This window comes from Neoarius graeffei, chromosome 24 (genome assembly GCF_027579695.1).
Source record: "Neoarius graeffei isolate fNeoGra1 chromosome 24, fNeoGra1.pri, whole genome shotgun sequence".
Classification (NCBI taxonomy): Eukaryota; Metazoa; Chordata; class Actinopteri; order Siluriformes; family Ariidae; genus Neoarius; species Neoarius graeffei.
The window spans coordinates 38,797,499-38,822,565 of NC_083592.1; the positions used below are offsets into that span (position 1 = coordinate 38,797,499).

The 25,067-nt window shown below is 38.7% G+C and overlaps 1 protein-coding gene across 1 annotated transcript in view; it reads left to right on the plus strand.

Annotated features, from left to right (window-relative positions):
* Positions 1-4,436: 4,436 nt before the first annotated feature.
* The window catches only part of dmrt1 (doublesex and mab-3 related transcription factor 1), a 71,317-nt gene continuing 50,686 nt past the window's right edge, over positions 4,437-25,067 (plus strand). The window contains exon 1 of the mRNA XM_060907214.1: positions 4,437-4,661. Within this exon, the coding sequence (XP_060763197.1) occupies positions 4,437-4,661 (225 nt within the window). The remainder of the gene's footprint in view (positions 4,662-25,067) is intronic.

Sequence of the window (25,067 nt, forward strand, 5' to 3'; positions counted from 1 at the left end):
GGACTGTAGGGGAAACCAGAGCACCTGGACGAAACCCACACAGACACGGCAAGAACATGCAAACTCTACAAGTTGGCCTTCGCCAACTGCTGGGCTTGAACCCAGAATGTTCTTGCTGTGAGGCGACAGTGCTAATCACTACACCACCATGCTGCCCCAGTCTAGTGTAGTGTAGTGTAGTGTAGTGTCATCCATCCATCCATCCATCCATCCATCCATCCATTATCCGTAGCCGCTTATCCTGTACCGTGTTGCAGGCAAGCTGGAGCCTATCCCAGCTGACAATGGGCGAGAGGTGGGGTCAGAGCTGGCCCATGGCATAGGCAATATAGGCAAATGCTAAGGGCGCTGCGTCCATCCAGGGGCGCAGAAACGGGGGGAGAAAAATTATGACTTCCACTATTCTGAAAACGAGTCAGCATTATAATGTCTTAGCCTAATTTAATTGTACAGCAAAGCATGTAGTCAGGGTGCGATTTGTCAAAAAAAGCGGGGTGGGGTGGGGTGGTGGTTGTTAATCATGAAACAATAAGCGCTCAACAGTGGTTCGCCCTGTCTATAGTGTGTCTTCGGGCGCGCAAGTACGCCCCAGGGGCGCCAAGGGTGACCAAAACCCCACCAAAAAGGAGGGATGGAGTTATTGAATGGAGATGTTACCAAGTGCATCAGTGGTGTACAGTGTTTTCAACCACTGTGCTGCCGAACTCTAGTACCGCGGAACACTAGTGTGCCGTGGAAAATTATAGAATGACTGTATATTGTAAATATTGGCAACAGCGTTTTAGTTTCAGTCAACATTTTCTATTGATGTGCCTTGAGATTTTTTCATTGAAAAAAGTGCACCCTGGCTCAAAAAGGTTGAAAAACAAGTGTAGCCTACGCAGTAGTGGTCGGTGATTTCCTTATGCCTACTAAAAATGCACAATGATAGGTTATAAGGGGGGCGGGGGGAGCGGTGTTCATCGGGGAATGAGAATGGCTATCCACTGCGAAAAGTAGCCCAGACTACAAGTGCTTAAATGAAGAAATCCAAACTCTTGGGTGCGCAAGGGCGCAAACGAAGACTACAGGAAGAAACAAATAGAGCCAAGTATAGAGGTAAGTCTGATCTAATCTCTCATATCAACCATTATAGTGGCAAATTAATATTTTAGATGCCTGAATCAATGTCTGCCTAGCTAACTAGATGCAAACAGCAATAGACTTCAATAACAAAGTACCCATAATAGCACTTTTGTTTGAAAATACAGCCCATTGATGTCCTAACAGGGTGCTTAAGTTTGCACAATTTAGAATTGTAGAATTTTTTATTCATTTAATTTGTTAATTCTTCAGAGATGACTTAACTTTTAATAGCAAAAAAGAAACTAAAAATAATTCCTTGTTTATTGTCCATGCACTACACTTTGAACAGGGTGCGGAAGAGTTTTTGCCCATTATATGGAGATATGTATTGAATTTGTGTTTGTGTGGTCATTTTACTTCGTGACACTTTATGTTAATAACGATAACAATAATAATAATAATGAAAAAGATAAAAATGACTTCTTGTTTATTGTCCATGCACCATACATTGTTTAATAGTAATAGAATAGAATGATTAGATTAAAGTGTTATTTAGATGCTATTAGAGGTTTTTTTTTCTTGGGGGGGCGCCAAAACTCAATCTCGCCTAGGGCAGCCAAAGACCTTGAGCCGGCCCTGGGTGGGGTACACCCTGGACAGGTCACCAGATCATCGCAGGGCTGACACATAGAGACACAGACAACAATTCACACCTACGATCAATTTAGAGCCACCAATTAGCCTAACCACATGTCTTTGGACTGTAGGGGAAACCAGAGCACCTGACGAAACCCATACAGACACAGCAAGAACATGCAAACTCTACAAAGAAAGGCCTTCGCCAACTGCTGGGCTTGAACCCAGAATGTTCTTGCTGTGAGGCAACAGGGCTAACTACTACACCACCATGCTGCCCCAGTGTAGCGTAGTGTAGTATCGTGTTATCCATCCATCCATTATCCATAGCCGCGTATCCTGTACAGGGTTGCAGGCAAGCTGGAGCCTATCCTAGCTGACAATGGGCGAGAGGCGGGGTACACCCTGGACAAGTCGCCAGATCATCGCAGGGCTGATACATAGAGACACAGACAACAATTCACACCTGCGGTCAATTTAGAGCCACCAATTAGCCTAACCGCATGTCTTTGGACTGTAGGGGAAACCAGAGCACCTGGATGAAACCCACACAGACACGGCAAGAACATGCAAACTCTAAAGGCCTTCGCCAACTGCTGGGCTCGAACCCAGAACGTTCTTGCTGTGAGGCGACAGTGCTAATCACTACACCACCATGCTGCCCCAGTCTAGTGTAGTGTAGTGTAGTGTCATCCATCCATCCATTATCTGTAGCCGCTTATCCTGTACAGGGTCGTGGGCAAGCTGGAGCATATCCCAGCTGACAATGGGCGAGAGGTGGGGTACACCCTGGACAAGTCGCCAGATCATTGCAGGGCTGATACATAGAGACACAGACAACAATTCATACCTACGGTCAATTTAGAGCCACCAATTAGCCTAACTGCATGTCTTTGGACTGTAGGGGAAACCAGAGCACCTGGACGAAACCCACAGAGACACGGCAAGAACATGCAAACTCCAAAGGCCTTCGCCAACTGCTGGGCTTGAACCCAGAATGTTCTTGCTGTGAGGCGACAGTGCTAATCACTACGCCACCATGCTGCCCCAGTCTAGTGTAGTGTAGTGTAGTGTAGTGCCATCCATCCATCCATCCATCCATCCATTATCTGTAGCCGCTTATCCTGTACAGGGTCGCAGGCAAGCTGGAGCCTATCCCAGCTGACAATGGGCGAGAGGTGGGGTACACCCTGGACAAGTTGCCAGATCATCGCAGGGCTGACACATAGAGACACAGACAACAATTCACACCTACGGTCAGTTTAGAGCCATGGATTAGCCTAACCGCATGTCTTTGGACTGTACGGGAAACCCACACAGATACGGCAAGAGCATGCAAACTCCACATAGAAAGGCCTTCGCTGGTTGCTGGGCTCGAACCCAGAACCTTCTTGCTGTGAGGCAACAGTGCTAAATCACTACACCAACATAGACTGTCAGTGAAAGAAGTAGTTTATTCAGAATTTCATTCTTGAAGCTCAAGTGTTAAAACATGGCTTGAAAGTTTCCTGTGAAACCTGTGATATATATATATCATCTCATTATCTCTAGCCGCTTTATCCTTCTACAGGGTCGCAGGCAAGCTGGAGCCTATCCCAGCTGACTACGGGCGAAAGGCGGGGTACACCCTGGACAAGTCGCCAGGTCTTCACAGGGCTGACACATAGACACAGACAACCATTCACACTCACATTCACACCTACGGTCAATTTAGAGTCACCAGTTAACCTAACCTGCATGTCTTTGGACTGTGGGGGAAACCGGAGCACCCGGAGGAAACCCACGCGGACACGGGGAGAACATGCAAACTCCACACAGAAAGGCCCTCGCCGGCCACGGGGCTCGAACCCAGGACCTTCTTGCTGTGAGGCGACAGTGCTAACCACTACCGTGCCGCCATATATATATATATATATATATATATATATATATATATATATATACACACACACACACTCTACCGTTCAAAAGTTTGGGGTCACCCAGACAATTTTGTGTTTTCCATGAAAAGTCACACTTTTATTTCCCACCATAAGTTGTAAAATGAATAGAAAATATAGTCAAGACATTTTTCTGGCCATTTTGAGCGTTTAATCGACCCCACAAATGTGATGCTCCAGAAACTCAATCTGCTCAAAGGAAGGTCAGTTTTATAGCTTCTCTAAAGAGCTCAACTGTTTTCAGCTGTGCTAACATGATTGTACAAGGGTTTTCTAATCATCCATTAGCCTTCTGAGGCAATGAGCAAACACATTGTACCATTAGAACACTGGAGTGAGAGTTGCTGGAAATGGGCCTCTATACACCTATGGAGATATTGCACCAAAAACCAGACATTTGCAGCTAGAATAGTCATTTACCACATTAGCAATGTATAGAGTGGATTTCTGATTAGTTTAAAGTGATCTTCATTGAAAAGAACAGTGCTTTTCTTTCAAAAATAAGGACATTTCAAAGTGACCCCAAACTTTTGAACGGTAGTGTGCATATATAAACACTCCAGTTTGTTTGCATGTGTTTGTTTGTTGTTGTTGTTGTTTGTGTAAATAGCGGGTGCGCCAGTGACAGCAGTGGGAAGGCTGCTCGGTCCCGCTCTCCCACGCGCGCGCTGGAATGTTAAGGTGACTCGCGCCAAAGTCGAGCAGAGCAGAGCAGCACAGAGCGCACGAGCCCGAGCAGAGCAGCGCACGAGCCCGAGCAGAGCAGAGCAGCACGCGGCCCCTCAGAGCGGAGAGATGAGCGCGGATGAGCAGAGAGCGCCGGCGGGTCCTGAGGGCTCCACTCCGCTGTCCCCGGATCTGCTGGGCAAAAAACAGCCTCGAATGCCGAAATGCTCCCGCTGCAGGAACCACGGCTTCGTCTCACCTCTGAAGGGCCACAAGCGCTTCTGTAACTGGCGGGACTGTCGGTGCCAGAAGTGCAAACTGATCGCGGAGCGCCAGCGCGTCATGGCGGCTCAGGTAGCTAACTTCAGCTAGCTGTCCTTCACTCCTCCCCGGCCGGCATTTAACCCGCACTCTCGCTCTTTTCTTAAAGAAGAAAAACAAACACAAACTAGCACTTTCTTTCTTTCTTTCTTTCTTTCTTTCTTTCTTGTTGCTGTTTTGTTTGTTGAAATGTTTACCATGCTAGTCTAGTTTTTCACTAAACACACTGACCATAACAGTCACGTTAGCCAGACAATATATTTGTCAAAAAAAATTTCATCTTTTTAACCCAAAAAACCTCCTTCCAGAGTTTTCTGAATGACTCGATTAACTTGTTACACCTTGTTTTTCAAAAACAAAGTGGATTGTTTACTAACTAAAGACACAGTTATTAGCTGCAGTGTAGGATTTAGCTGCCTGTGTGCTCTGTTAGTGTGTAGAGAAGCATGATTCATAAAAGAAATGAAATAAAAACACATGAAATACAGTTAGCGGTTCAATTTTTAGCTAAATAATAAATGTTACATGTACAGAATTTGTGCAAAAGTCCTGACTGGGCTGCGACAGCTTGCGACTAGTTGGAGACACAACAGTTGCGATAAAATATGCAAATTAGCGAAAATTTTCACTTGGAATCACACTGAATTGATACGACACGTTTGCGTACGTCGCACGAGTGTCACAAGAACTCCCTGCGAACTTTGACCAAAAATTCTCCAAAAGTTCGTATACCTGTAACACAAATTTCGTGCGCCATTTGCGAAACACAATTCCGATTTTTTTCAAATTTGCGAGTGTCGTGCGACAGTCATGCTACAGCTATGCGTGATGTTTGAGAAATTTGAACCGTATAAATACGGAGCCCTCTACTACACTAGAAAAGGCATTTAAAATGATGCATGAATCAACTATCTATGAGCAATATTAAGAAAGTTATGAATTTTTTAATTTCGAAAAAAATCGAGAGGATTTTCAGCCCTTAATTACACACACTAAAACAATAGAAGAACTGTGACCGATATCAACAACTTCCACCTGTAAATGACCATAACTTACTTTCTTTCTTGTTGCTGTTTTGTTTGTTGAAATGTTTACCATGCTAGTCTAGTTTTTCACTAAACACACTGACCATAACAGTCACGTTAGCCAGACAATATATTTGTCAAAAAATTTCATCTTTTTAACCCATAAAACCTCCTTCCAGAGTTTTCTGAATGACTCGATTAACTTGTAACACCTTGTTTTTCAAAAACAAAGTGGATTGTTTACTAACTAAAGACACAGTTATTAGCTGCAGTGTAGGATTTAGCTGCCTGTGTGCTCTGTTAGTGTGTAGAGAAGCATGATTCATAAAAGAAATGAAATAAAAACACATGAAATACAGTTAGCGGTTCACTTTTTAGCTAAATAATAAATGTTACATGTACAGAATTTGTGCAAAAGTCCTGACTGGGCTGCGGCAGCTTGCGACTAGTTGGAGACACAACAATTGTGATAAACTATGCGAATTAGTGACAATTTTCACTTGGAATCACACTGAATTGATACGACACGTTTGCATATGTCGCACGAATGTCACAAGAACTCCCTGCGAACTTTGACCAAAAATTCTCCAGAAGTTCGTATACCTGTAGCACGAATGTCATGCGACATTCGCGAAACACAATTCCGATTTTTTTCAAATTTGCGAGTGTCGTGTGACAGTCATGCTACAGCTATGCGTGATGTTTGAGAAATTTGAACCGTATAAATACGGAGCCCTCTACTACACTAGAAAAGGCATTTAAAATGATGCATGAATCAACTATCTATGAGCAATATTAAGAAAGTTATGAATTTTTTAATTTCGAAAAAAATCGAGAGGATTTTCGGCCCTTAATTACACACACTAAAACAATAGAAGAACTGTGACCAATATCAACAACTTCCACCTGTAAATGACTATAACTTACTTTCTTTCTTGTTGCTGTTTTGTTTGTTGAAATGTTTACCATGCTAGTCTAGTTTTTCACTAAACACACTGACCATAACAGTCACGTTAGCCAGACAATATATTTGTCAAAAAATTTCATCTTGTAACCCAAAAAACCTCCTTCCAGAGTTTTCTGAATGACTCGATTAACTTGTTACACCTTGTTTTTCAAAAACAAAGTGGATTGTTTACTAACTAAAGACACAGTTATTAGCTGCAGTGTAGGATTTAGCTGCCTGTGTGCTCTGTTAGTGTGTAGAGAAGCATGATTCATAAAAGAAATGAAATAAAAACACATGAAATACAGTTAGCGGTTCAATTTTTAGCTAAATAATAAATGTTACATGTACAGAATTTGTGCAAAAGTCCTGACTGGGCTGCGACAGCTTGCGACTAGTTGGAGACACAACAATTGCGATAAAATATGCGAATTAGCGACAATTTTCACTTGGAATCACACTGAATTGATACTTACGACACGTTTGCGTATGTCGCACGAATGTCACAAGAACTCCCTGCGAACTTTGACCAAAAATTCTCCAAAAGTTCGTATACCTGTAGCACGAATGTCGTGCGACATTCGTGAAACACAATTCCGATTTTTTTCAAATTTGCGAGTGTCGTGCGACAGTCATGCTACAGCTATGCGTGATGTTTGAGAAATTTGAACCGTATAAATATGGAGCCCTCTACTACACTAGAAAAGACATTTAAAATGATGCATGAATCAACTATCTATGAGCAATATTAAGAAAGTTATGAATTTTTTAATTTCGAAAAAAATCGAGAGGATTTTCGGCCCTTAATTACACACACTAAAACAATAGAAGAACTGTGACCGATATCAACAACTTCCACCTGTAAATGACCATAACTTACTTTCTTTCTTGTTGCTGTTTTGTTTGTTGAAATGTTTACCATGCTAGTCTAGTTTTTCACTAAACACACTGACCATAACAGTCACGTTAGCCAGACAATATATTTGTCAAAAAATTTCATCTTTTTAACCCATAAAACCTCCTTCCAGAGTTTTCTGAATGACTCGATTAACTTGTAACACCTTGTTTTTCAAAAACAAAGTGGATTGTTTACTAACTAAAGACACAGTTATTAGCTGCAGTGTAGGATTTAGCTGCCTGTGTGCTCTGTTAGTGTGTAGAGAAGCATGATTCATAAAAGAAATGAAATAAAAACACATGAAATACAGTTAGCGGTTCACTTTTTAGCTAAATAATAAATGTTACATGTACAGAATTTGTGCAAAAGTCCTGACTGGGCTGCGGCAGCTTGCGACTAGTTGGAGACACAACAGTTGCGATAAAATATGCAAATTAGCGAAAATTTTCACTTGGAATCACACTGAATTGATACGACACGTTTGCGTACGTCGCACGAGTGTCACAAGAACTCCCTGCGAACTTTGACCAAAAATTCTCCAAAAGTTCGTATACCTGTAACACAAATTTCGTGCGCCATTTGCGAAACACAATTCCGATTTTTTTCAAATTTGCGAGTGTCGTGCGACAGTCATGCTACAGCTATGCGTGATGTTTGAGAAATTTGAACCGTATAAATACGGAGCCCTCTACTACACTAGAAAAGGCATTTAAAATGATGCATGAATCAACTATCTATGAGCAATATTAAGAAAGTTATGAATTTTTTAATTTCGAAAAAAATCGAGAGGATTTTCAGCCCTTAATTACACACACTAAAACAATAGAAGAACTGTGACCGATATCAACAACTTCCACCTGTAAATGACCATAACTTACTTTCTTTCTTGTTGCTGTTTTGTTTGTTGAAATGTTTACCATGCTAGTCTAGTTTTTCACTAAACACACTGACCATAACAGTCACGTTAGCCAGACAATATATTTGTCAAAAAATTTCATCTTTTTAACCCATAAAACCTCCTTCCAGAGTTTTCTGAATGACTCGATTAACTTGTAACACCTTGTTTTTCAAAAACAAAGTGGATTGTTTACTAACTAAAGACACAGTTATTAGCTGCAGTGTAGGATTTAGCTGCCTGTGTGCTCTGTTAGTGTGTAGAGAAGCATGATTCATAAAAGAAATGAAATAAAAACACATGAAATACAGTTAGCGGTTCACTTTTTAGCTAAATAATAAATGTTACATGTACAGAATTTGTGCAAAAGTCCTGACTGGGCTGCGGCAGCTTGCGACTAGTTGGAGACACAACAATTGTGATAAACTATGCGAATTAGTGACAATTTTCACTTGGAATCACACTGAATTGATACGACACGTTTGCATATGTCGCACGAATGTCACAAGAACTCCCTGCGAACTTTGACCAAAAATTCTCCAGAAGTTCGTATACCTGTAGCACGAATGTCATGCGACATTCGCGAAACACAATTCCGATTTTTTTCAAATTTGCGAGTGTCGTGTGACAGTCATGCTACAGCTATGCGTGATGTTTGAGAAATTTGAACCGTATAAATACGGAGCCCTCTACTACACTAGAAAAGGCATTTAAAATGATGCATGAATCAACTATCTATGAGCAATATTAAGAAAGTTATGAATTTTTTAATTTCGAAAAAAATCGAGAGGATTTTCGGCCCTTAATTACACACACTAAAACAATAGAAGAACTGTGACCAATATCAACAACTTCCACCTGTAAATGACTATAACTTACTTTCTTTCTTGTTGCTGTTTTGTTTGTTGAAATGTTTACCATGCTAGTCTAGTTTTTCACTAAACACACTGACCATAACAGTCACGTTAGCCAGACAATATATTTGTCAAAAAATTTCATCTTGTAACCCAAAAAACCTCCTTCCAGAGTTTTCTGAATGACTCGATTAACTTGTTACACCTTGTTTTTCAAAAACAAAGTGGATTGTTTACTAACTAAAGACACAGTTATTAGCTGCAGTGTAGGATTTAGCTGCCTGTGTGCTCTGTTAGTGTGTAGAGAAGCATGATTCATAAAAGAAATGAAATAAAAACACATGAAATACAGTTAGCGGTTCAATTTTTAGCTAAATAATAAATGTTACATGTACAGAATTTGTGCAAAAGTCCTGACTGGGCTGCGACAGCTTGCGACTAGTTGGAGACACAACAATTGCGATAAAATATGCGAATTAGCGACAATTTTCACTTGGAATCACACTGAATTGATACTTACGACACGTTTGCGTATGTCGCACGAATGTCACAAGAACTCCCTGCGAACTTTGACCAAAAATTCTCCAAAAGTTCGTATACCTGTAGCACGAATGTCGTGCGACATTCGTGAAACACAATTCCGATTTTTTTCAAATTTGCGAGTGTCGTGCGACAGTCATGCTACAGCTATGCGTGATGTTTGAGAAATTTGAACCGTATAAATATGGAGCCCTCTACTACACTAGAAAAGACATTTAAAATGATGCATGAATCAACTATCTATGAGCAATATTAAGAAAGTTATGAATTTTTTAATTTCGAAAAAAATCGAGAGGATTTTCGGCCCTTAATTACACACACTAAAACAATAGAAGAACTGTGACCGATATCAACAACTTCCACCTGTAAATGACCATAACTTACTTTCTTTCTTGTTGCTGTTTTGTTTGTTGAAATGTTTACCATGCTAGTCTAGTTTTTCACTAAACACACTGACCATAACAGTCACGTTAGCCAGACAATATATTTGTCAAAAAATTTCATCTTTTTAACCCATAAAACCTCCTTCCAGAGTTTTCTGAATGACTCGATTAACTTGTAACACCTTGTTTTTCAAAAACAAAGTGGATTGTTTACTAACTAAAGACACAGTTATTAGCTGCAGTGTAGGATTTAGCTGCCTGTGTGCTCTGTTAGTGTGTAGAGAAGCATGATTCATAAAAGAAATGAAATAAAAACACATGAAATACAGTTAGCGGTTCACTTTTTAGCTAAATAATAAATGTTACATGTACAGAATTTGTGCAAAAGTCCTGACTGGGCTGCGGCAGCTTGCGACTAGTTGGAGACACAACAGTTGCGATAAAATATGCAAATTAGCGAAAATTTTCACTTGGAATCACACTGAATTGATACGACACGTTTGCGTACGTCGCACGAGTGTCACAAGAACTCCCTGCGAACTTTGACCAAAAATTCTCCAAAAGTTCGTATACCTGTAACACAAATTTCGTGCGCCATTTGCGAAACACAATTCCGATTTTTTTCAAATTTGCGAGTGTCGTGCGACAGTCATGCTACAGCTATGCGTGATGTTTGAGAAATTTGAACCGTATAAATACGGAGCCCTCTACTACACTAGAAAAGGCATTTAAAATGATGCATGAATCAACTATCTATGAGCAATATTAAGAAAGTTATGAATTTTTTAATTTCGAAAAAAATCGAGAGGATTTTCAGCCCTTAATTACACACACTAAAACAATAGAAGAACTGTGACCGATATCAACAACTTCCACCTGTAAATGACCATAACTTACTTTCTTTCTTGTTGCTGTTTTGTTTGTTGAAATGTTTACCATGCTAGTCTAGTTTTTCACTAAACACACTGACCATAACAGTCACGTTAGCCAGACAATATATTTGTCAAAAAATTTCATCTTTTTAACCCATAAAACCTCCTTCCAGAGTTTTCTGAATGACTCGATTAACTTGTAACACCTTGTTTTTCAAAAACAAAGTGGATTGTTTACTAACTAAAGACACAGTTATTAGCTGCAGTGTAGGATTTAGCTGCCTGTGTGCTCTGTTAGTGTGTAGAGAAGCATGATTCATAAAAGAAATGAAATAAAAACACATGAAATACAGTTAGCGGTTCACTTTTTAGCTAAATAATAAATGTTACATGTACAGAATTTGTGCAAAAGTCCTGACTGGGCTGCGGCAGCTTGCGACTAGTTGGAGACACAACAATTGTGATAAACTATGCGAATTAGTGACAATTTTCACTTGGAATCACACTGAATTGATACGACACGTTTGCATATGTCGCACGAATGTCACAAGAACTCCCTGCGAACTTTGACCAAAAATTCTCCAGAAGTTCGTATACCTGTAGCACGAATGTCATGCGACATTCGCGAAACACAATTCCGATTTTTTTCAAATTTGCGAGTGTCGTGTGACAGTCATGCTACAGCTATGCGTGATGTTTGAGAAATTTGAACCGTATAAATACGGAGCCCTCTACTACACTAGAAAAGGCATTTAAAATGATGCATGAATCAACTATCTATGAGCAATATTAAGAAAGTTATGAATTTTTTAATTTCGAAAAAAATCGAGAGGATTTTCGGCCCTTAATTACACACACTAAAACAATAGAAGAACTGTGACCAATATCAACAACTTCCACCTGTAAATGACTATAACTTACTTTCTTTCTTGTTGCTGTTTTGTTTGTTGAAATGTTTACCATGCTAGTCTAGTTTTTCACTAAACACACTGACCATAACAGTCACGTTAGCCAGACAATATATTTGTCAAAAAATTTCATCTTGTAACCCAAAAAACCTCCTTCCAGAGTTTTCTGAATGACTCGATTAACTTGTTACACCTTGTTTTTCAAAAACAAAGTGGATTGTTTACTAACTAAAGACACAGTTATTAGCTGCAGTGTAGGATTTAGCTGCCTGTGTGCTCTGTTAGTGTGTAGAGAAGCATGATTCATAAAAGAAATGAAATAAAAACACATGAACTACAGTTAGCGGTTCACTTTTTAGCTAAATAATAAATGTTACATGTACAGAATTTGTGCAAAAGTCCTGACTGGGCTGCGACAGCTTGCGACTAGTTGGAGACACAACAATTGCGATAAAATATGCGAATTAGCGACAATTTTCACTTGGAATCACACCGAATTGATACTTACGACACGTTTGCGTATGTCGCACGAATGTCACAGGAACTCCCTGCGAACTTTGACCAAAAATTCTCCAAAAGTTCGTATACCTGTAGCACGAATGTCGTGCGACATTCGTGAAACACAATTCCGATTTTTTTCAAATTTGCGAGTGTCGTGCGACAGTCATGCTACAGCTATGCGTGATGTTTGAGAAATTTGAATCGTACAAATACGGAGCCCTCTACTACACTAGAAAAGACATTTAAAATGATGCATGAATCAACTATCTATGAGCAATATTAAGAAAGTTATGAATTTTTTAATTTCGAAAAAAATCGAGGGGATTTTCAGCCCTTAATTACACACACTAAAACAATAGAAGAACTGTGACCGATATCAACAACTTCCACCTGTAAATGACCATAACTTACTTTCTTTCTTGTTGCTGTTTTGTTTGTTGAAATGTTTACCATGCTAGTCTAGTTTTTCACTAAACACACTGACCATAACAGTCACGTTAGCCAGACAATATATTTGTCAAAAAATTTCATCTTTTTAACCCATAAAACCTCCTTCCAGAGTTTTCTGAATGACTCGATTAACTTGTAACACCTTGTTTTTCAAAAACAAAGTGGATTGTTTACTAACTAAAGACACAGTTATTAGCTGCAGTGTAGGATTTAGCTGCCTGTGTGCTCTGTTAGTGTGTAGAGAAGCATGATTCATAAAAGAAATGAAATAAAAACACATGAAATACAGTTAGCGGTTCACTTTTTAGCTAAATAATAAATGTTACATGTACAGAATTTGTGCAAAAGTCCTGACTGGGCTGCGGCAGCTTGCGACTAGTTGGAGACACAACAGTTGCGATAAAATATGCAAATTAGCGAAAATTTTCACTTGGAATCACACTGAATTGATACGACACGTTTGCGTACGTCGCACGAGTGTCACAAGAACTCCCTGCGAACTTTGACCAAAAATTCTCCAAAAGTTCGTATACCTGTAACACAAATTTCGTGCGCCATTTGCGAAACACAATTCCGATTTTTTTCAAATTTGCGAGTGTCGTGCGACAGTCATGCTACAGCTATGCGTGATGTTTGAGAAATTTGAACCGTATAAATACGGAGCCCTCTACTACACTAGAAAAGGCATTTAAAATGATGCATGAATCAACTATCTATGAGCAATATTAAGAAAGTTATGAATTTTTTAATTTCGAAAAAAATCGAGAGGATTTTCGGCCCTTAATTACACACACTAAAACAATAGAAGAACTGTGACCGATATCAACAACTTCCACCTGTAAATGACCATAACTTACTTTCTTTCTTGTTGCTGTTTTGTTTGTTGAAATGTTTACCATGCTAGTCTAGTTTTTCACTAAACACACTGACCATAACAGTCACGTTAGCCAGACAATATATTTGTCAAAAAATTTCATCTTTTTAACCCATAAAACCTCCTTCCAGAGTTTTCTGAATGACTCGATTAACTTGTAACACCTTGTTTTTCAAAAACAAAGTGGATTGTTTACTAACTAAAGACACAGTTATTAGCTGCAGTGTAGGATTTAGCTGCCTGTGTGCTCTGTTAGTGTGTAGAGAAGCATGATTCATAAAAGAAATGAAATAAAAACACATGAAATACAGTTAGCGGTTCACTTTTTAGCTAAATAATAAATGTTACATGTACAGAATTTGTGCAAAAGTCCTGACTGGGCTGCGGCAGCTTGCGACTAGTTGGAGACACAACAGTTGCGATAAAATATGCAAATTAGCGAAAATTTTCACTTGGAATCACACTGAATTGATACGACACGTTTGCGTACGTCGCACGAGTGTCACAAGAACTCCCTGCGAACTTTGACCAAAAATTCTCCAAAAGTTCGTATACCTGTAACACAAATTTCGTGCGCCATTTGCGAAACACAATTCCGATTTTTTTCAAATTTGCGAGTGTCGTGCGACAGTCATGCTACAGCTATGCGTGATGTTTGAGAAATTTGAACCGTATAAATACGGAGCCCTCTACTACACTAGAAAAGGCATTTAAAATGATGCATGAATCAACTATCTATGAGCAATATTAAGAAAGTTATGAATTTTTTAATTTCGAAAAAAATCGAGAGGATTTTCAGCCCTTAATTACACACACTAAAACAATAGAAGAACTGTGACCGATATCAACAACTTCCACCTGTAAATGACCATAACTTACTTTCTTTCTTGTTGCTGTTTTGTTTGTTGAAATGTTTACCATGCTAGTCTAGTTTTTCACTAAACACACTGACCATAACAGTCACGTTAGCCAGACAATATATTTGTCAAAAAATTTCATCTTTTTAACCCATAAAACCTCCTTCCAGAGTTTTCTGAATGACTCGATTAACTTGTAACACCTTGTTTTTCAAAAACAAAGTGGATTGTTTACTAACTAAAGACACAGTTATTAGCTGCAGTGTAGGATTTAGCTGCCTGTGTGCTCTGTTAGTGTGTAGAGAAGCATGATTCATAAAAGAAATGAAATAAAAACACATGAAATACAGTTAGCGGTTCACTTTTTAGCTAAATAATAAATGTTACATGTACAGAATTTGTGCAAAAGTCCTGACTGGGCTGCGGCAGCTTGCGACTAGTTGGAGACACAACAATTGTGATAAACTATGCGAATTAGTGACAATTTTCACTTGGAATCACACTGAATTGATACGACACGTTTGCATATGTCGCACGAATGTCACAAGAACTCCCTGCGAACTTTGACCAAAAATTCTCCAGAAGTTCGTATACCTGTAGCACGAATGTCATGCGACATTCGCGAAACACAATTCCGATTTTTTTCAAATTTGCGAGTGTCGTGTGACAGTCATGCTACAGCTATGCGTGATGTTTGAGAAATTTGAACCGTATAAATACGGAGCCCTCTACTACACTAGAAAAGGCATTTAAAATGATGCATGAATCAACTATCTATGAGCAATATTAAGAAAGTTATGAATTTTTTAATTTCGAAAAAAATCGAGAGGATTTTCGGCCCTTAATTACACACACTAAAACAATAGAAGAACTGTGACCAATATCAACAACTTCCACCTGTAAATGACTATAACTTACTTTCTTTCTTGTTGCTGTTTTGTTTGTTGAAATGTTTACCATGCTAGTCTAGTTTTTCACTAAACACACTGACCATAACAGTCACGTTAGCCAGACAATATATTTGTCAAAAAATTTCATCTTGTAACCCAAAAAACCTCCTTCCAGAGTTTTCTGAATGACTCGATTAACTTGTTACACCTTGTTTTTCAAAAACAAAGTGGATTGTTTACTAACTAAAGACACAGTTATTAGCTGCAGTGTAGGATTTAGCTGCCTGTGTGCTCTGTTAGTGTGTAGAGAAGCATGATTCATAAAAGAAATGAAATAAAAACACATGAAATACAGTTAGCGGTTCACTTTTTAGCTAAATAATAAATGTTACATGTACAGAATTTGTGCAAAAGTCCTGACTGGGCTGCGACAGCTTGCGACTAGTTGGAGACACAACAATTGCGATAAAATATGCGAATTAGCGACAATTTTCACTTGGAATCACACCGAATTGATACTTACGACACGTTTGCGTATGTCGCACGAATGTCACAGGAACTCCCTGCGAACTTTGACCAAAAATTCTCCAAAAGTTCGTATACCTGTAGCACGAATGTCGTGCGACATTCGTGAAACACAATTCCGATTTTTTTCAAATTTGCGAGTGTCGTGCGACAGTCATGCTACAGCTATGCGTGATGTTTGAGAAATTTGAATCGTACAAATACGGAGCCCTCTACTACACTAGAAAAGACATTTAAAATGATGCATGAATCAACTATCTATGAGCAATATTAAGAAAGTTATGAATTTTTTAATTTCGAAAAAAATCGAGGGGATTTTCAGCCCTTAATTACACACACTAAAACAATAGAAGAACTGTGACCAATATCAACAACTTCCACCTGTAAATGACCATAACTTACTTTCTTTCTTGTTGCTGTTTTGTTTGTTGAAATGTTTACCATGCTAGTCTAGTTTTTCACTAAACACACTGACCATAACAGTCACGTTAGCCAGACAATATATTTGTCAAAAAAATTTTATCTTTTTAACCCAAAAAACCTCCTTCCAGAGTTTTCTGAATGACTTGATTAACTTGTAACACCTTGTTTTTCAAAAGCAAAGTGGATTGTTTACTAACTAAAGACACAGTTATTAGCTGCAGTGTAGGATTTAGCTGCCTGTGTGCTCTGTTAGTGTGTAGAGAAGCATGATTCATAAAAGAAATGAAATAAAAACACATGAAATACAGTTAGCGGTTCACTTTTTAGCTAAATAATAAATGTTACATGTACAGAATTTGTGCAAAAGTCCTGACTGGGCTGCGACAGCTTGCGACTAGTTGGAGACACAACAATTGCGATAAAATATGCGAATTAGCGACAATTTTCACTTGGAATCACACTGAATTGATACTTACGACACGTTTGCGTATGTCGCACGAATGTCACAAGAACTCCCTGCGAACTTTGACCAAAAATTCTCCAAAAGTTCGTATACCTGTAGCACGAATGTCGTGCGACATTCGTGAAACACAATTCCGATTTTTTTCAAATTTGCGAGTGTCGTGCGACAGTCATGCTACAGCTATGCGTGATGTTTGAGAAATTTGAACCGTATAAATATGGAGCCCTCTACTACACTAGAAAAGACATTTAAAATGATGCATGAATCAACTATCTATGAGCAATATTAAGAAAGTTATGAATTTTTTAATTTCGAAAAAAATCGAGAGGATTTTCGGCCCTTAATTACACACACTAAAACAATAGAAGAACTGTGACCGATATCAACAACTTCCACCTGTAAATGACCATAACTTACTTTCTTTCTTGTTGCTGTTTTGTTTGTTGAAATGTTTACCATGCTAGTCTAGTTTTTCACTAAACACACTGACCATAACAGTCACGTTAGCCAGACAATATATTTGTCAAAAAAATTCATCTTTTTAACCCATAAAACCTCCTTCCAGAGTTTTCTGAATGACTCGATTAACTTGTAACACCTTGTTTTTCAAAAACAAAGTGGATTGTTTACTAACTAAAGACACAGTTATTAGCTGCAGTGTAGGATTTAGCTGCCTGTGTGCTCTGTTAGTGTGTAGAGAAGCATGATTCATAAAAGAAATGAAATAAAAACACATGAAATACAGTTAGCGGTTCACTTTTTAGCTAAATAATAAATGTTACATGTACAGAATTTGTGCAAAAGTCCTGACTGGGCTGCGGCAGCTTGCGACTAGTTGGAGACACAACAATTGTGATAAACTATGCGAATTAGTGACAATTTTCACTTGGAATCACACTGAATTGATACGACACGTTTGCATATGTCGCACGAATGTCACAAGAACTCCCTGCGAACTTTGACCAAAAATTCTCCAGAAGTTCGTATACCTGTAGCACGAATGTCATGCGACATTCGCGAAACACAATTCCGATTTTTTTCAAATTTGCGAGTGTCGTGTGACAGTCATGCTACAGCTATGCGTGATGTTTGAGAAATTTGAACCGTATAAATACGGAGCCCTCTACTACACTAGAAAAGGCATTTAAAATGATGCATGAATCAACTATCTATGAGCAATATTAAGAAAGTTATGAATTTTTTAATTTCGAAAAAAATCGAGAGGATTTTCGGCCCTTAATTACACACACTAAAACAATAGAAGAACTGTGACCAATATCAACAACTTCCACCTGTAAATGACCATAACTTACTTTCTTTCTTGTTGCTGTTTTGTTTGTTGAAATGTTTACCATGCTAGTCTAGTTTTTCACTAAACACACTGACCATAACAGTCACGTTAGCCAGACAATATATTTGTCAAAAAATGTCATCTTGTAACCCAAAAAACCTCCTTCCAGAGTTTTCTGAATGACTCGATTAACTTGTTACACCTTGTTTTTCAAAAACAAAGTGGATTGTTTACTAACTAAAGACACAGTTATTAGCTGCAGTGTAGGATTTAGCTGCCTGTGTGCTCTGTTAGTGTGTAGAGAAGCATGATTCATAAAAGAAATGAAATAAAAACACATGAAATACAGTTAGCGGTTCACTTTTTAGCTAAATAATAAATGTTACATGTACAGAATTTGTGCAAAACTCTTAAGCCAGTGTCTGACTGGGCTGCGACAGCTTGCGACTAGTTGGAGACACAACAATTGCGATAAAATATGCGAATTAGCGACAATTTTCACTTGGAATCACACTGAATTGATACTTACGACACGTTTGCGTATGTCGCACGAGTGTTGCACGAATGTCACAAGAACTCCCGGCAAACTTTGGCCAAAACTTCACCAGAAGTTCGTATACCTGTAGCACGAATGTCGTGCGACATTCGCACAACAATCACGAAACACAACTGTGATTTTTTCAAATTTGCGAATGTTGTGCGACAGTTGCATAACAGTCATGCGACAGTGGCACAAATGTCATGCAATAGTCATGCTACAGCTATGCGTGATGTTTGAGAAATTTGAATCGTATAAATACGGAGCCCTCTACTACACTAGAAAAGACATTTAAAATGATGCATGAATCAACTATGAGCAATATTAAGAAAGTTATTAATTTTTTTAATTTCGAAAAAAATCAAGGGGATTTTCAGCCCTTAAAGGAACAGTCCACCGTACTTCCATAATGAAATATGCTCTTATCTGAATTGAGACGAGCTGCTCCGTACCTGTCCGAGCTTTGCGCAACCTCCCAGTCAGTCAGACGCGCTGTCACTCCTGTTAGCAATGTAGCTAGGCTCAGCATGGCCAATGGTATTTTTTGGGGCTGTAGTTAGATGCGACCAAACTCTTCCGCGTTTTTCCTGTTTACACAGGTTTATATGACCAGTGATATGAAACAAGTTCAGTTACACTGTAAACCCGAATAAGTTGAGTTTACTTAAAAAAATTGAGGAAAGTGGTTGCCTTAAAAAAAATAAGTAATTATTAATGATTGAATTGAGTACCTTAAACTTACCAGAAGATTGTAAGTTTAAGGTACTCAATTCAATCATTAATAATTACTTATTTTTTTTAAGGCAACCACTTTCCTCAATTTTTTTAAGTAAACTCAACTTATTCGGGTTTACAGTGTACACAAATTGAAACGTGGCGATTTTCTATGCTATGGAAAGTCCGCACTATAATGACAGGCGTACTAACACCTTCTGCGCGCTTCGACAGCGCATTGATACGGAGCTCAGATATCAATGCGCTGCCGAAGCGCGCAGAAGGTGTTAGTACGCCTGTCATTATAGTGCGGACTTTCCATAGCATAGAAAATCGCTACGTTTCAATTTGTGTAACTGAACTTGTTTCATATCACTGGTCATATAAACCTGTGTAAACAGGAAAAACGCGGAAGAGTTTGGTCGCATCTAACTACAGCCCCAAAAAATACCATTGGCCATGCTGAGCCTAGCTACATTGCTAACAGGAGTGACAGCGCATCTGCGTCTGACTGACTGGGAGGTCGCGCAAAGCTCGGAGAGGTACGGAGCAGCTCGTCTCAATTCAGATAAGAGCATATTTCATTATGGAAGTACGGTGGACTGTTCCTTTAAATTACAAAAATGAGTACACCCAATGACTGTCTCATATACTCTTCATATACTCATACTGTTTAAGTAATGCAATAAAACTAATCTTTAAAAATGGAATTTACTCAAACTGTTTGCATAGAATGAACTTTCGGGTTAACAGTGTAATAGTGTTGCAGTGTTCTGCAAATTTGCAATTTAATATTTCAGATCTTGAGACATGAAAGTGCTATTTTAAAAAATAAAAGGTCAGAAATGTTTTCTTTGTCGTCTGTTTAGTTCATTTTATTTCCTCGATAATTTTCCTTGATTGAGAAATCGGTCTGGGCTGTTATGGGTTAATCAGTAGCCTGCATGCTAGTATATGTTCCATTTACAGTCAAACATTCTGATGTACTCCAGGCTCAATTTTGATTAATCAAAAATCTGCGTAGTAGTACAGTCTGAAGATGCTCTTGTACATTCAGTGTCAATTGAACAAAAATTATGGGAGGATATAGGTTTAATAAGTTTTACAATTTTTGAAGTGAGTGATGGATTGATAAGTTTAGATGTGTTCAATATTTTCTTATCTTCAGATATAATAGTGTAGGAGATGTTTCTTTACCTGCTTGATAGTTTCGACTGAGACTCCAGTCTTCCTCAGAAGAGTCATTAGTCTTTAAATTAAATTCATTATAGACGTGAACTTAAAATCATTGTTTTATTTTATGGCCTTGGTGCCCTGGCTTTTGGCCTTCATGCCCTCAAAAAATTGACAGCACAAAAGGCCAAGTGGCCCTGCCCCTAAAATGACGAAATTCCAGGCCTGGATCCAACTAAAGATGACTGAACCACATCAAGTATATTATATAAACAAGGATAAGTGAAAATATTAATAAATTATGACGTTAAATTGAAAATCTTCCCAGTAATTTATAACAAGAATTTAAATCTTATTCCTTTTTGGAGTGTTCTTTGTTGTACAGAGACATTGCAGATTTGGCACTAGCTATAATATCACTGCTTGGGGAGCAGTTGTAGCTCCTCACCACAGTTCATTTTAATTTGCAGATATGCAGTTAATGTGTCTGCAGCCAGATTTTTTCTGTCCTCAGTATGAATTTTCCTAACCAGTGAAAGCCCTCTCACTATCTGCATTGCTGTGTGGGAGGCACAGCAAAGCAGTAGAAAGTTGTTTCAGCATTGGCAACACCCAGAGCAGTTTTTATATCGAAGACCTTTCCCCAGTATACATCTATTATTTTCCTGGTTGATAAAAGAAAATCAGAGCACAGCAAACAAGATGGTGTTAAATTGCTTCCATCCCCTACTACACATTTTAGAGACAGGTTACCAATGGTTGTCACCACCATTACTCTTCATTCAATACTTTTCCAGTTTACTGACAACTGATGGTAGTAACGGGTGTTGGTCATCTGTGTCTACATATAGACCCCTTCGCAGTAAACGTCATTCATACGTAAGCGGAAATTGCGTGCGCAGCCTGGACCCAAAAAAGACTCAGAAATGCCTAGTTGTTGTGTTGTCGGGTGTGAGAATCGTAGCAGTGATGGGGTTAAAATGTACAGAATTCCAGCAGGATCTCACCCATTCCAAAAAAATCGCCGATGTCTATGGCTACAAGCCATCAAACGTGTAGACTGGGATGAAAGCACTATCAAAAATGCGTGGGTTTGCAGCGCCCACTTCATCACAGGTAAGATCAGGCTATTTATTAAATCTTTCTTTTTTATTCTTTCTAGTCTTCGTTTATTGATGTAGCAAAATACTTTGGTAACGTTTGTCTGATTAGCTGGGTCATACACTGTAAAAAAAATCCCGTTGTTTTTACGGAAAAAAACTGGCAGCTGGAGTCACCAGAAAAAATCTGTAAAATATACAGCAAAACGGTAATTGCTTTTACAGCACAGCATGTACATTTTACAGTTTAAAGTAGCAAATATAACAGAAGTCCAGTGTTTTATATGCTGGATTTAACTGTAAAATGTACAAGCTGTACCGTAAAAGCAATTACCGTTTTGCTGTATATTTTACGGATTTTTTCTGGTGATACCAGCTGCCAGTTTTTTTCCGTAAAAACAACAGGGTTTTTTTTACAGTGTGGTTTCAATGTTCTACTAGACAGATATTTTTTTGGGGGGGCTTTTTTCACCTTTATTGGATAGGACAGTGTAGAGACAGGAAATGAGCTGGAGAGAGACTGGGAAATGACCTTGGGTCAGAATCGAACCCGTGTCCCCAGATTCATGGTATGGCGCCTTAGTCGACTGAGCCACGACAGTGGCTGTTTTTGTATTTTTTTAACAGGGCAATTATGTAATTTTAACTATCACATTCTGTTTTAGTATTACAGTTTGTTTAAACTACAACAATTTGTAAATTCTACAAAAAAATATGATCAATTCAACATATTCTTACTGTTAAATTAACAGTGGTATTTGGTGAGGAGTTTTACAGTATATTGATGTAAATTACACACTGCTTCATTGCTTTTGTATTTACAGTTTTTTTATGTCATGATTTTACATAAATTCACTGTTAATTCTACGGACATTTTTTACAGTGTAGTTACACAATGTAATGAATATCGTTAGCATGTTAACTTAGCTTTGCATGCAATTTTGTTTGTAGGAGAGGTCTCGCTTGACTCAAGCAGTCCAGATTTTGTGCCATCATTATTTGTGTATGCCGAAAATCACAATTTTAAAGCAAGGATGGAAAGGTAAAATTGTGTGCCCTCACTCTAAATGCCAACTTACGTTGACTGCTCTAACCCAGCTCCCGCCCCATTCAGTTTCATTTCTGCTCTCTGCCTCTCGCTTTTTACGCAGCTCTGATTTCTCTTAGCTGCACTCTTTACACTATCATTCCTTTCATGCCATTCCCTCCTGCAAATTGCTGTTTAGTGTTGGTATTTGCTGTTGTAGCTAAAGCCACATTGCCATCACATCACTGGCATAATTTGATTAAAACAAAATGAATATGAACGTCCCATTGTTAATCAAGTTGTACATGCCCGCACATAACATAATCATATGCGTCTAAAGACTTGTTGGCACGAAGTTTTTCGTGGGTGTACACTGAAGTCTTGTCAATAAGGTACGAGTATATATCTGGCCATTGTATACCAGGGAACTTACTAACATCGTCCGTCCACTCTTTAATTAAATGCAGATCCGGTAGGCGATGTCCACTTGTTAGAGTTAACTTATTTATGTAGCATTCTCGATCTTGTAACGACAATTGTTTGGCATAATCTGACAGCTCATAATGCCGGTCTATGGGCGGCGCCATTGTTTCTGGGTCCAGGCTGCGCGCGCATCCTGGCAACGGTCGGTTTGTTTACAAACATGCAAAGGGGTCTATAATGTCTATCAGCAATTTAAATGTTTAGGGAAGCGAAACCAGAAATCGCTGGGTAACTACAGTTGCCGTTGTGTAAACGGCGACTCCCAGTATCGTCTCCCTAAATTATCATGATAATGGAGGAAGCTTTCCTACATGCAAACAGTAAAAACTTAAAATAAATAAATAAACAAAAAAATGTTTACCTGTGCAGTCTTTGAATCGAGAAACATTTTTTTTTTCGCTAGCTGCGAAAAATGGTTTGCCACAGTCGGGGGGATGTTGTGTTCCACGAGAAATTGGCAGTACATAACTTCTGCAGCCATCACAGAAGTCTGGGCAGTCCGAGCTAATGGACTTAAATGACTGAGAAAACCACGTGCAACTAGAAAACCATATAAATCGAAAATAGTTCCGTTTCATTGGGCATGCGTGTTTGAAAAAATAAATGGTGGATGCTAAGAAAATTTTCTCAGAGTAACGCAAAAAATCTCTGATACAAAACGTAATTTTCCCGTATGAAAATCAGTGTACGCCGTATTAGCCAAAAAATTTTTATTTTCCCGTACAAAATACGGGGAAACCGTATAACTTGATATGTATGGTGTAGATTTAGCTGCCTGTGTGCCCTGTTAGTGTGTAGAGAAGCATGATTCATAAAAGAAATGAAATAAAAACACATGAAATACAGTTTGCTGTTCAATTTTTAGCTAAATAATAATTGTTACATGTACAGAATTTGTGCAAAAGTCTTAGGCAGATGCAGAGAAATGCTGTAGAGCAAAGATGCCTTCAATAATAATAATAATAATAATAATAATGAAATTTCTGCATTAGAAAATAGAGCAGTGAACTGTAATAAATGAAACAAAGTCAATATTTGGTGTGATGCTTAAAAAATTAGTAGTCTCAGGTAGACTATAAAGGGTGATATGCAGGTTAGAAGGTCCTGGGTTTGATCCCAGCAGCCAACGAGGGCCTTTCTGTGCGGAGTTTGCATGTTCCCCCCGTGTCCGCGTGGGTTTCCTCCAGGTGCTCCGGTTTCCCCCACAGTCCAAAGACATGCAGGTTAGGTTAACTGGTGACTCTAAATTGACCGTAGGTGTGAATGTGAGTGTGAATGGTTGTCTGTGTCTATGTGTCAGCCCTGTGATGACCTGGCGACTTGTCCAGGGTGTACCCCGCCTTTCGCCCGTAGTCAGCTGGGATAGGCTCCAGCTTGCCCGCGACCCTGTAGCTACAGATAATGGATGGATGGATGGAAGGTAGACTATAATTAGTGCAGTTTTTATAAGGAAATGAGCTGTAGGTTTTACTGAGTATCTTACAGAACCAGCCGCAGTTCTTCTGGACATGTTGACTGTCACACTTGCTTCTTAATCTTGCAGCAAAATCCAGTAACCTTTATTATGTTTTTTTTAATCTGTCTCTTATGTAACATGCTGCTATAATTATTTACCGACATACAAACTTTTTTTTTCCTGTAACATATAATTTTGTGCTGGAAAACTAATGTTTGGAATCTAAAATGTTTTTGTACTGACTCGGTAATGTAGACGTCATAAAATAAAAATATATAACACAGTTTGTACTAAAAAATAGGTATAAACTGTGTGTGTTGTGTGTGTGTGTGTGTGTGTGTGTGTATATATAT